The 13,332-nt window shown below is 42.6% G+C and overlaps 1 protein-coding gene across 2 annotated transcripts in view; it reads right to left on the minus strand.

Moving 5' to 3' along the window:
• AOAH (acyloxyacyl hydrolase) overlaps window positions 1-13,332 on the minus strand; it is a 158,505-nt gene that overhangs the window by 51,461 nt on the left and 93,712 nt on the right. For both annotated transcript variants that reach the window (XM_019538687.1, XM_019538695.1), the window contains exons 13-14: window positions 8,403-8,494; window positions 6,106-6,188 (exon numbers count right to left, since the gene is read on the minus strand). In XM_019538687.1, coding sequence (XP_019394232.1) covers window positions 6,106-6,188; window positions 8,403-8,494 — 175 coding nt within the window. The remainder of the gene's footprint in view (window positions 1-6,105; window positions 6,189-8,402; window positions 8,495-13,332) is intronic.

The raw sequence follows: 13,332 nt of genomic DNA on the forward strand, positions 1-13,332 counted from the left end.
CAGCTATGCAAGGCCTTAAATGCCTATATACCAATGCTTGTAGTATGGGGAACAAACAGGAGGAACTCACCCTCAGAATAGCCAGTTCAAACCCAGACATAATAGGGTTTACAGAAACGTGGTGGGATTCATCCTACGACTGGGCAGTTAGCATTAGGGGCTATAGGCTTTACAGGCAGGATAGAGAAGGAAGGAATGGTGGGGGTGTGGTGCTCTATGTCAAGGAGCAATACACATCCTCTGCCAGCAGAATGGGGTCAGAAGAAGGGCAAGCTGCAGTGCTCTGGATCAAGATACAAGGGGGCCATGGGGAGAGGGATTTAACAGTGGGGGTCTACTACAGACCCTCCAACCAAGGGATGGAGCTGGCCAGCTTGCAGAGGCACTTAAGGCAAGGGATGTAGTTGTCATGGGTGATTTAAATTACCCGGACTTCTGCTGGGAGGAACAGCCAGCCAGGTTGGACCATTCCAGGAGGTTCCTGGCTGAGATACAGGACCTCCACTTAATTCAGGAGGTGCACAGTCCCACCAGAGGAAATGTCCCATTGGAACTGGTCCCGGCCACAGGTGATGACCTGGTAAGGGGCCTCCAGGTTCTTGACCACCTGGGTGATAGCGATCATCACTTGCTGGCATTCACCATCCAGCACAGGGTGTCAAGGGCCTGCAGCAAGGCAGTAGCCCTAGACTTCAAGAGGGCCAACTTCAATGAGTTGAGATTAGTGGGAGAGGTGCTGGGGTTCTTGAGGGGAGGGGAACTCAGTGCCCAAGATGAGTGGTTGTTGCTTAAGGAGACGATACTCAGGGCCCAAGAGGTGACCATCCCAACAAGAAGCAAGGGGGGCAAGAATGCCCAAAAGCTCTCCTGGCTCCCCAAGGGCATCCGGGAATGCCTGATTGACAAAAAGGCGGCATACACCTAGTGGAAGGGGGGGTGCTATCTCCAAAGAAGAGTATACCTCCTCTGCTTGGGCTTGTAGGGGGGCTGTCAGGAAAGCTAAGGTGGACATAAGTTAGGACTAGCATCCAAGATCAAAGATAATAAAAAGTCCTTTTTTAAATCCTTGGGCCCACGCTGTTCAATTTCTTTATCAGAGATTTGGATGACGGGGTGAAAAGTAACCTGTTTAAATTTGCTGATGATACCAAAATTGGGGTGAGGTGAGCACACTAGTAGGGAGGGAAAGACTGCAGCAAGACTTGGATAGGTTACAGGGGTGGGCTAGTAAAAACAGGATGCGCTTCAATACTGACAAGTACAGGGTGCTGCACTTGGGCAGTAGTAACCAGCAGCACACTTATAAGATGGGAAATGCCCTTCTTGAGTGCATGGAAGCAGAAAGGGATCTTGGAGTCATTATTGACTCCAAGATGAACATGGGCCGACAATGCGAGGTCACGGTTGGCAGGGCCACAGCTGGAGTACTGTCTCCAGTTCTGTGCACCCCACTTCAGGAGGGATGTGGACAACATTGAGAGGGTCCGGAGGAGGGCCACCCGCATGATCTGGGGACAACAGGGCAGACCCTACAATGAGAGACTGCAGGGCCTGAAACTGTTCAGCCTTCACAAGAGAAGGCTGAGGGGGGACCTGGTGACCATCTAGAAACTCACTGGGGGGGGGACCAGAAGGGTTTGGGAGAGTCCTTGTTTCCCCTAGCACAACCTGGCATAACAAGGAATAACGGCCATAAGTTGTTGGAGTGTAGGTTTAGATTAGACATCTGTAACAACTACATCACAGTCAGGGTGGCTAGGATCTGGAACCAACTTCCAAGGGAAGTGGTGCTGGCTCCTACCCTGGAGGTCTTTAAGAAGAGGCTTGATGCCTACCTGGCTGGAGTCATTTGAGCCCAGTTTTTCTCCTGCCTAGGCAGGAGGTCGGACTTGAAGATCTACAAGGTCCCTTCTGTCCCTACTTCTATGATTCTGTGAAATCAGCCCTGCAACATTGGGGTGTGTGTAGTAAGCTGGGAAACTGATTTTCTACCTGGGGTTGGAAGGACCTTGGTTCCGGCAGCTGAGGGAGAAAATTGACTTAATGATTCATGGCCAACTGACTTCATGGTTGTGAAATTGGGCAATTCTGCAAAATCTGCAGGAAAAAAACAACTGACTGAAAATAAAATGCTGGCTCCCCAGATGGAGCCAGCAGTCCTCATGGCACTGTAACCCGGCTGAGCAGCCTGCCAGGAAGCAAGGGGAGGGGTGGGGACAAGAAGGGGAGCCCAAGATGGCTACTACCCCTGCCCCTTGCCACTCATTGGCTGAGAGGGCTGGCAATCATGCACTTTCTGCCCCCACAATCAGCAGTGAGGGGTGGGACCACATGATGAACAGCCCTCACAACCAATCAGCATCAAAGGGCGGGACCACAGAAGCTACTTAGCCAATCAGAGGCATGGGGCACCTCACCGCAATCAGCTCACAAAAATAGTGGCTGGCCCTGTGAAATTGGCTGGCCATCTCCTGGAGTTGGGTAGATCCCCCTACCCATTGTTCTTCACTCTACAGGTGCTAATGATAGTCTCTCCTTTTTAATAGTCTTGATGATCTACTAATCAAGCTAACCACACTTAGGGCAATATTGTTGTTTGCTAGCTGGCCTGGTCTCTATTTCACAGCTTTTTTAGTGCTTTAGCTCATTCTCTTCAGCTCTTTTTAAAATCATAGATTCACCCATGAAGATCAGTCTAGGGATTCAGCTTTATTTATGCAGGACATGAGCCATATGGTGCCCCAGCTCTGGAAAAATCTTCTGTCTTTAGTTCTATCCAGTCTTTAGTTCTTTGGGATACTGAACTTTACAAAAGGGATGCCGTTTCATTTAGAAAAGTTGCTACTGACCACACAGTTTATCTCTCTCCTGCACTGATCTACTTTGTGGACAAAAATGCAACAGTTCTCAATGCATAGATATGGGGTCCTTCATAGAATTGCCTCAACATTTGTTCATCCCTTTTTACAGTGAAACCATGAGAGTCTTGATGCATTTAGAGTCTACCAATACTCACAGGATGCAGGATTTTGCCAGCTTGCAATGATTAGGTAATACTGCATACTACATAATAGAACAAGCATAGGAAAAAAAAAAACACTCTGAAAAGTTTCCAATAACCCTACCAGTGTGAAGAAAAATAAACTCTCTTTTAAGCACCTGAAACTTTACAGTTACAGAATTTTCTCAGTAGCATTTTGACAGACATGTTTTTAATGGCTGTTTTTCTTTTTTGCGTCTCCCAACTTCACTTTCAATCTCCAGAGACTGAATTTTAAAGGAGAACTGTCAAAGCTGGCAATTCAAAAAATTGATCTCCCATTGATTGAGTCTGTGCCCAGCTGGAAGCTCTTACCTTGAGCAGCCCTTCCTTCTATTTGTTTTCATCTCCGTGATGACAATATGAAGAAAAGGCAACACATGGTTTTCTATGAGCTATATACTAAACAAACCCTAGCTTGAGTGTTATGGGCTTGATCCTGTGATGTGCTGCATAGTTCCTAGAGATACTAAGGACTTGCAGTACTCGACAGGTCTTAGCTCTGTGATAGAGAGGACTGATTTCTGTATTGTAAACTTAAAGTCTCTTCTGTCATTTCATATTTCTAGTACTAGGAACCATTGTTCTAGACAGGAGGGTTAAATTCTCCCAATGGGGGAAAGTGTGGGCTTGGTAGTCAGTTTTTCCGCCTAATATTATGACAGTCCCCATTTAAATTTCCCCATTTGGGGAAAATATTATACCAAATAAGGCAATAAAAATGAAATTTTACAGTACTGTGTCAGCAAAATGATTAAGAGAAGACACTGAGAGAAGATACCCTGGAGCTTTTCTATCACTTGTGATTCTTCTCTTTCTAAATTCTCCTCTCAGTTTTCTTGACAGCATTTTGCTCAGGCAGATTCACCTCATTTCACTGGTGATGCGTAGGGGGTGCACTTTTTCCCCCCTGCAGAGGGGGTGCACATGCACTTGAGCATGGTGCACCCCCTATGAAAAGGCACCAGCAACGTGGTGAGGGCAATTTCTGCTTGCCACTCCCCCCGCCCCCGCCAACACTGCCGGCAGCATCTGTGGATGGTCAGCAATTGCCGCTGGCTGCTGCTGACGCAGCCGGCGGCATCTGCGGGTGGTTGCTGACCCCTGGTTGACATGTGCCACTCCCTCCGCTGCTGACAATGCTGGCAGCATCTGCAGTAGCTCTCCGCTTACTGCTGCTGTGCTCCCTCCACTGCCAGTGCCACCATGCCCCCTGTCATTCATGCCTCATTTTATACAACACAATATGAAAGTAGTGTATGTACAATGTAAGAGTAAAAATATGCATGTGAAATGGGAAGAAAGAGGGATAAGGAACTAATCAGGACACTTTATGGAAGTGTGAGGGATATTACAAAAAAAGAAAGGACCTCAGAGGAAGAAAAAATATATAAAAGATATCTAAGAAAGATGGTATTATAGTCAGCAAATAGATTCATAGCCCCTAAAATGAGAAGAAACCATTATGATCATCTAAATCTGATCCTATTTGCATTTTCCCAGTCAGAGCTGCTGTGGGATTTGAGTCCAAAACCTTTAGCACTGGAAGTGAAAGCCATTCTCCTGAGTTACCAGGTCATCTTCAGTACAGCTACTACAGGACACACTGGGCATGTCTACATGTGCATTTATGCCAGCTTAAATTTACTGTGCAGTAAGCAGGAATAGACTGGCATCATGTGTAGGTGTTAAAGCACATTAACGCTGTGTGTGGACTGACCTGCGACTAAAATTAGTCCTAAATCAGTCCACAGACACAGTGTTATTGTGCAGTAAGGTATGTCACTGCGCAGTAACTAACTGGGTGCAAATTTGAATCTTGCATGATGCAGGTATTGAATTTATGCTCAAGTCAGTGTAAGTCACCATATTTATTTTGCAGTATGGGCATGCATGTATTAATGTGCACCTGTACTGTGCAGTAAATGCACACGTGTAAACGTGCCCACTGTGTATACACACTAGACATGTCTACATGAAACACTAACTGTGCAGCAGCCAAATAATTGCGCAGTAGCACGTCAGAGCAGAAACAGTGCTAATACACTACTGTGTAGTAGCATTACTAAAAAGGTGCCTGCCAGTGCTACTGCACAATAACTGGTTACTGTACAGTTATTTAGTACTTGATTATACAAATACTACATAAATACGCAGTCACCATTGTGTGGTAATGGCTTGTGTGGATGTACCCACTGTGTACAATCCTGATTTGTGCTGTATGGGAGCCTTAAGTAAATAAAGAGTTGCACAGAGCATCTAAAATATTACTACAAAATATCCTGTACAATAGGGCATGAACCTTTCCTCACAGCATCTGTGTGGGGACAGCTAGCTAGTGTCCGACTTCCTGTGTTTACCCTGTGGCACACATGGAGAAAGGAGTAGATTGCTTAATTTTTGGAGCACAAATGCAAGACACTCAAATACCTTCAATCTGCTTTAAGAGGGACATATAACTGTGAACTGACGGTAAGATTCAGCTCTGTTTAGGAAGGTGTTATAGGACTGTTCTTTCATAGATTTAGTTCAAAACTAATGTTTTAACCCTTTCGAGAACTACCAATCTCCAGCTAGGCTACACAATACAGATGTTTTCTGTATTGCCAAAGCCATTATTTAGTTTTATTCTCTAGTTAGAGCAAAAATTGGCCATAAAAAGAAAAAAGAATATTTTAATTTATAATCCTGCAAAATTGTCTGAAGTTAGCAATTCTGGAAGCATACATAGAACCTTTAGTATTCAGATCTAATTATTTTTTAATTAAAACAATATTCAGATAAAGAAAAATGAATTCTGGATTAGACAGTGAAAGGCATCAATTATTAGTCAAGCAGAAGTCATTAGTCATAGTATAGATGAAAGAAATCAAGCTTATGTAAGCCCTTATTCAGAGTTGAGATAGACTGATGCAAACAAAAACCACCACGTTAAACAGTGTTGTTCTCTGCTTCTCCACATTTCATGCATGCAGCATGTACAACTTAAAGTGTCTGTGAGACTTGTCCATTAGCACAACATCAAGTATCAAACTTTCATCTATTAAAAACAATGAGTTAAATACCATTTTTGGAAATATTCTGGAAGTCTCTGTGATTGCAGAGGTTTCTTCTACGTAAATATAAGTAAAAAGAGTCTGTCCAGCCTCTGAAAAAATAACACAACAAAAGGTACTAAATTCATCTCATACATAAAAACCTAGTTAGCTTTAATGAAAGCAGTTGACACATTCAGCATTAATAAATAAATACATTAACTGATTTTCCCTACACTTTGGGGCACAGGATTTTCTACAACATGAAATACTATTGTAAGTCATTCCACTAAAAGCAGTGGAACAGCTCTTGGTAGCCTTTGAAAGACTGAACCTATATTTTCCATATTTAGCATGTTTTATTCAGTATGCTACTGAGCAATGCAAGAAAAGGGAAAATAGACACTGCACTATAATTCACACTACATTGAGTGAATTTCTAATAAATTATGCATTTCAAAATTAAACTAAGTGAAGTATGACTACTTTATTATTAGAAGTCTGTTTAGAGGTTCAGACAGACATTGGGGGGAAGATTTGGCAAATACAGCAATTGGGAAGGAAACAGTAGTTTTAAAAGGTGGTCAGAAAGGCCGTATAACACAATTAACAGGCTACAGCAGAGCCAACAAGTCATAGGAACTAGTCATGGGTGACCAAAATGTAAAACTGCATTTTCTGGGTTTATATTCCACTGCCTATTTCAGGATTTAACTTTCTCTTTAATGTAAATGACCAGGAAATAACCATAGGTGCATAGCATAGTAATGAGGTGAGACTAAAGCTTTCAAATGAAGTATAATATCCTTTATGTTCAATCATCTGAAGTTCAGGAAGAGTCAAAGAGGGTTTTGAAAAGTCAGAAATTAACTCAATATTTAAATCTTGCATCCTTTGTGTTTCTATTTCCTCTTTGTTCACTTAAAACATTTGTTTTCTTTTAAACATGATGATATAAATGGAAAGCTGTATATAGACTGATATAATATATAGTGCCTTTCAAATGGTGCATATTTTTAGCCATGTTTTCCTGATTCTTCAGATAGTTGCTCATTGAACCTTTAAGATAACATTTACAAAAAGCAATTACACTGACACGCAAAGAGTCTGGCTTTTCATTAGAGTTGTGGAACAGTAAATAAAAATGAGAAATATTGGCAGGACGTTCATTTCCCAGAGTAATAAATCTGGACTGACCGATTTGAAGGCACGTTGTGTTTGATTAGTTTTCCCCTTTACTTTGCAGCATAGAGACAAATAAAAGTCCTTCCGAAGCAGAATTGCCCAAAGGAAAGTTGAAAATAAAACTCATTTCCACAGCCCTGAAAACATTTTAATCCCTACTGGGGCTGTTGATTTTGTGTTTGAACTTATATATGAAGAACTTGGATAAGCTAAGTGCCTGAGCTGGAGAATGGCAAACAATGAGCAGTGCAGTTATAAAACCATGATAAGTCTTGAAACCAAAAAGGATCTACATAGAAACCTGAGATAAAACTGAGCATTAACCACAAGGATGATTTAATGGTAATACGTGAACTTTTTAAAGCCTTCAATATAGCATATGATGGAAAGCAGACTGGATGCACTGGTTAAAGAATGCAGTATTTAGTTAATGAAGGATGTAGTTATTTGGTAAATAAGATTTCAAAGAACATGGAAGTTCTGGATTGTTCTATGCTTTAATTTCCAGAATCATATAAAAAATCATAGTTATTCTGCAAGTTTATTCTTATTATTCAAACTCTGCCTATTAATTTCATTCAGAACTATACTTAAAATTGCAAAACTCAGAATGCTTTTTCTTAAAAATACTGTAGTCTTGATTTTGCAAGTCTCTTTCATATTGTGAAAATAGAAAAGGAAAACAGGGGAAAAAAAAAGTTTAAGGTAGGACCATGCTGGAAATAAACCCAAAACTTAATTTATTCTATTGCATTCAGCAGGGGGGAAAAAATCAGTAAGAAAACAAAAATCCAAAACTTGTGATTTCTTTTAGTTTCAATAGCAATAAAATTCCTAAAAAATAATTTCTTTTTAATTAAAAATGTGACCAGCTCTGGAATCCACCCTGAATACCAGTAAAGCATGAGAAATAGGCTTGATTGGCTAAAACACATGTATTAATGTATATATCTAGGATAAGGGAGAGAGAGGAAAACAACTTCAGGGTTATTATGAGTTTAAGAAGAGCAGAGGCAGAGCACAGCAATGTTTATATTTTTCCATGCAAGTACTGGATTCTTCTCTCTTAACTTTGCTTTGTATTTTATTTATTTGGTCTTCAAGGTATGCTAAAATTTGACTTCAGCCTTCTATTAACTTACCCAATGGTGGAGTTCAGAAATCCAGTGATCCCTGAAAACTGGGGCCAGTCAAACTCATTGGTAAAAGCCAGTGGAAGATCAGAAAATACTCGCTGAAAGACAATTAAAAAAATTAAAGTGTTTTGGTTCCCACAAATAAAATCCCATTTGCAGAATCAAATATTATTCCTAACTTAGAACACCTGCTAATTAATTAGTAGGGCTGTGCGAAGCATCAGTTGCAGATTTGATTCAGCAGAGATTTGGCCCGATTCAGCTGAATCTCCAAATCCAAATCGAATCAGGAGACCCTTTAATGACTTTGAATCAAATCAGAACCCTCCAAATCGATTCAGAGAGATTCAATGATTCAGACACAGAGACTGCTTTAAATGTTTTTTCCACATACCTCAAGGTAACAGGCGGCTTGTGAATGCTGAGATGCTGGGGCAGATAGAGCTTCCAGGAGCATGGCGGGGTGGGGGACGTGAGGGGGGGTCCCCAGCACGCTTGGTGGTGGACCCAGAAATGGACCAGAAGCACGTCCAGTCCACTTCTGAGTCAACCATGGAGTGCACGGGGGACTCCCCTCCCTGCCCCCCATTCTGGTGACTGGGGGACACCTGGGGTCCCACCATGGCTGATCACTGAGCTGGGGGGGGGGTAAGGGCGGTCCCCCACATGCTTGGTGGTCCCCCACGTGCTTGGTGGTCAAAAAGCTACTTCCGGTCCACTTCCAGGTCCACCGCCAAGCATGCTGGGGGGGAAGGACACTCCATCCGCCCCAGAATTGCAGCATTCATGAGCCTCGAGATATGTAAAAAAAACATTTAAAGCTGTGTCTATGGCCGAATCACTGATTGTCCGAATCAGCATCAAATCTTCAGATTCAGATTTGGCCAAATCAAATTGGGGACAATGATCCAAATCAATGAATCGAATCGCTGTCCCTGATTCGGGCTGAATGCAAATTGAATATGGCCCATTTTGCACACTCCTACTAATTAGCAATACTATTTTAAATACATGTATTGAAAAGTTGCTATTTAATTTGGCAGGCATTTTTTGCTCATAATATAGGGAATAACAGTAGAACCAGTAAGTACTTTCAGACTGCTAGAAACATTTTAAGTGCATACCTTCTTTGATTTTGAAGGATCCCTACATTATGCATGAGCTGCAGCATAGACAGTACTTACAAAGCCAATGAAATGGCAGATATCTGCTCACAGCATTGCTTTCTGCACCTGTCTCATGGACTCTTCCAAAAGCAGATCTCCATAGGCTAAGCATGAACAGCAGCATGAGGCCATACATGACTCAACAGGGTGTGTTATAATTCAGGGCAGCAGCTTTTTTTCCTCATTGACAAGAAGATTTGAAGGAATTTGTATTCCTAGCACCTACTCTTAGAAAATTTAAGAATTTCCTAGGGCCTGAGCCACTTTCCTAAAGATTGTCTCCTGGCACAATACAGCACCACCTCTTGCTAGAAAAATTGCAATGTGCTAGCTGTGTGGTGAGTAATTTTTCAAATGCTCTTACTATTATATCTTTAACAAACCAGTGGCAGAAAGGAGTAATAGACTAGCCCCTAGAAGAAGAGAAGTCCCTACGCAATATAGACCAACCCATGACTGCTTTATGCTGCCTATTAAGAGAGGAGGGTCTGCTAGAGGGTGGAGGAGTAGCAGGACAAATGATTAGGCCAGAGCATGTAATAGGGGTGCACCAGAGTGTGCTGTGAGTTCAACCCCAACGAAGAAAAATACTTTTATTTATTTGTTATGTATAGAGAGGCTAGAAGGAATCATTCCCTTGGTAAGACAGAGGGAATAGGCATCATTCTGTGTTAGAGGAGACTAATGATGATGGAAGGAGACAAGGCAGGACATGTGCTTAGCAGGAGAGTTGGGAAGCAACACACACATTCTCCTAGCAGCAGGAATAGATGCTAACACAGAACTTGTATGTATAGGCAGGCTTTATATTTTCTCATCCTCTGCTATGATTTATCTCCAGCACCTCTCAGGCTACAGCTCCAATGAAAGCCACTATGCAGATAAAAGCTGCATTGTACATTCAATCTACAGCAGTCTATTCTTTTCCATTTTGATTTGTGAAAGTGTCAAAAATCATGAAAGGGAAGAAAAATGGCTTGGAGAAATCATGCTGTCTCACAAGGACGAGGACAGAGAGTAAATTCCCAGCTTTTACCAGTCTGAGGTATGTTACCAAAGACAAATGTATAAATCCTTTGTGCTTGTACTAAAAACCTACGGATGAAGAAGTTAATAACAAAGGAAGGTCACAACATAAAATCAGGAAACCTATAGGCAGTGTAATCCATTAAATTTATTAGCTTCATTTTCTTTTCAAGCAATTGTGTTTTTCGTCCCCAGAACAATTACTACTATAAACAGCAAGCCTGTGGGTAATTCTTTCTACAGGAGACTGAGAGGAATAAATGAAGAGTGGAAGAGTTAAATCTTTCAGTCCTTATATTCCAGTAAATTTTCATTTATATTATTAGGAGTTCTTCCTGCCTGCAGGCTTCAGGCTCTAGCCCTAAGAGGAAGTGGGGGAAGATTGCAGATGAATCCTCCAGTCAAACTATAAGCAGCATAATGTACAACAGATGCCAGTTTACAGCAAGTAATAGCACATTTGACCTACTTACAGTAGATCCGCTTTAGTTACCAAGGTGAAAATGGTTCTGGCTCAATAGCCCATCAGCTGGTCCTCTCTCATTTTTTTTAGCAGTCTTTGGGTATAGTTTCCCAATCTGTGTTCTTTACAGCCTAGATAAGTGTGTGCAAACAGATGCTTGCACAAGGGTTACCCACTCCCTAGTACCATCCTTCCACCAGTTTACACATTGAAATACAGCAGTGAAGGCACTCCAGAGCATCCCCTGCTGCCGTTCTCAAGCATGCTAGAGACAAGAGATCTCCACAATAGCTGATAGGGGGAGGAGAAGGGGAGCAGGGCCTAAGGGTAGTTTCACCAATGCATTTCTGGGTTTGGCACATGTAAATTGGAGCAGGTTCGCAGGGTCTCTCAACAGCAGGCACTTTTGACATAGCCCAGGACACTGTGTAGACATGCCCACAATGCCTTGGGAATGGAGCACAAGGGAAAAGGTTTCAGAACATAATTTGGCAGGTGACTTGTGAATCTGTGGCCCACAGTATATTTCTTCTAAGAAGTAACATTCACACAATAAATCAGTAAAGATGACAACATCTAACATCCCTTATCAGTCACAGAGCACACATTAGGCTTAAAAAAAAAGATGATCAAACATATCTTAAAGCAAAACAGATTATAACCAGCTCTATCTTTTTAGGTCCTTTCAGCACTGGGCTGGGAGCTGTTTTTTGTTGAATATGCTTCCTGGTATAATTTTAAAATGGGTTTTAAGGCAAAATGGTTTGCTCAGCATCTGCCCATGTTGAAATTTACTTTGGAAGTTACATCTTACACTATATTTTTATTCAAGATAAAACTGTATTTCACTTAGGGTCAGATTTTAAAAGGTATTTGTGTCTAAACATGCAGGTAGATGCCTAGTGGATTTTTCAGTCATTCCAGACCTGGGCTGTACAGCATGGGAGCATGGAAAGCATATTCTAACCTTAAAGCTGCACTCTAGTTTGCTCTATGCTGATGGACTCTAGTTTAGGAATATGTCCTACTGGATAGGGCTGTCATAAAGGAGGAGGGAAAGTGCCTATTCTCTTTTGCTACAGAGAAGACATGGAACAATGGCTTGAAGTTGCAGCAAAGCACGTTTAGGTTGGATATCTGGATAAACTTCACTGTTAGAACAGTGAGGCAGTGGAATAGATTATCTAGGGAAGTTGTGGACTCTCCATCACAGGACACGTTCAAGAAGAGGTTGGATAGCCACTGGTTGGGGATCATCTAGGCATAGGTTTGCCTATTTTCTAACATAGGTATTTCCTATGCTTCTGGGCTTAGTTAGTTGCCCCTGCCTCCCCTCCCCTTTTTTCTGCTATATGTGTCAGGGTGTTTTTAAGCCTTCCCAGAGGCATTGGGTGCTAGCTACATCCAGGGCCATCCCTAGTGGGGGTGAACGCCCTGGGCCCTGCACTTTGGGGGTCCCTGAGGAGTTAGGTGGAGCAGCAGCATCATGGAGCTGGGCAGAGAGGCAGCTCCACATCCAGCTGCTTGCTACCCCTGCTCCACTGCCACTGCTGGTGGTGGCAGCTTCTTCAGGTCTGGGATTGGAGTGGGGGTGGGGCTCCTCATGGGCTGATTTGCTGTGGGCCCCACACCCTGTTTGGGTTGCCTCTGGCTACATCCAAGACTGGGGACTTTGACTAGGATGTGCCAATGATCCTGCTAGGAGCAAAGCCAGAGGGTCCTGGCTAGAGGATCTTGCCCCTCTGCTCAGGGTCAGACTGATCACCATATTTTGGGTCAAGAAGAAAGTTTACATCCTGGTAAGATTGGTATGGGACTGTCAGGGGTTTTCCCTTCCTCTGTAGTGGGTGGTGTAGATTTCTACCTGGGATCTCTTGAGCTTATATTGACAACATTTTATAGAAGCCGGACATTGGCCGCCATGGTTCCCTTGCTTTACCTGTGGCAGGTTAGGATGCTAGGTCTATGTAATTCAGGAATTAATTTCTGTCCTAGGAAGCAGGTGTTAGCAAGGAATGATAGAAAGAATAAGCTAGTCAAAGTCTGAAACTGTTTCCTAGTCTCAAATGTTCTAGCCAAGTGTAGTTTTAAAGCAGTCATAGAATCAAAGAAGTAGGGTCGGAAGGGACCTTGTAGATCTTCAAGTCTGACCCCCCGCCTGGGCGGGAGAAAAAACTGGGTTCAAATGATCCCAGCTAGGTAGGTGTCAAGCCTCCTCTTAAAGACCCCCAGGGTAGGAGCCAGCACCACTTCCCTTGGAAGTTGGTTCCAGTTCCTAGCC

Source organism: Crocodylus porosus, unplaced genomic scaffold (assembly GCF_001723895.1).
Source record: "Crocodylus porosus isolate Cpor-Errol unplaced genomic scaffold, CroPor_comp1, whole genome shotgun sequence".
NCBI lineage: Eukaryota > Metazoa > Chordata > Crocodylia > Crocodylidae > Crocodylus > Crocodylus porosus.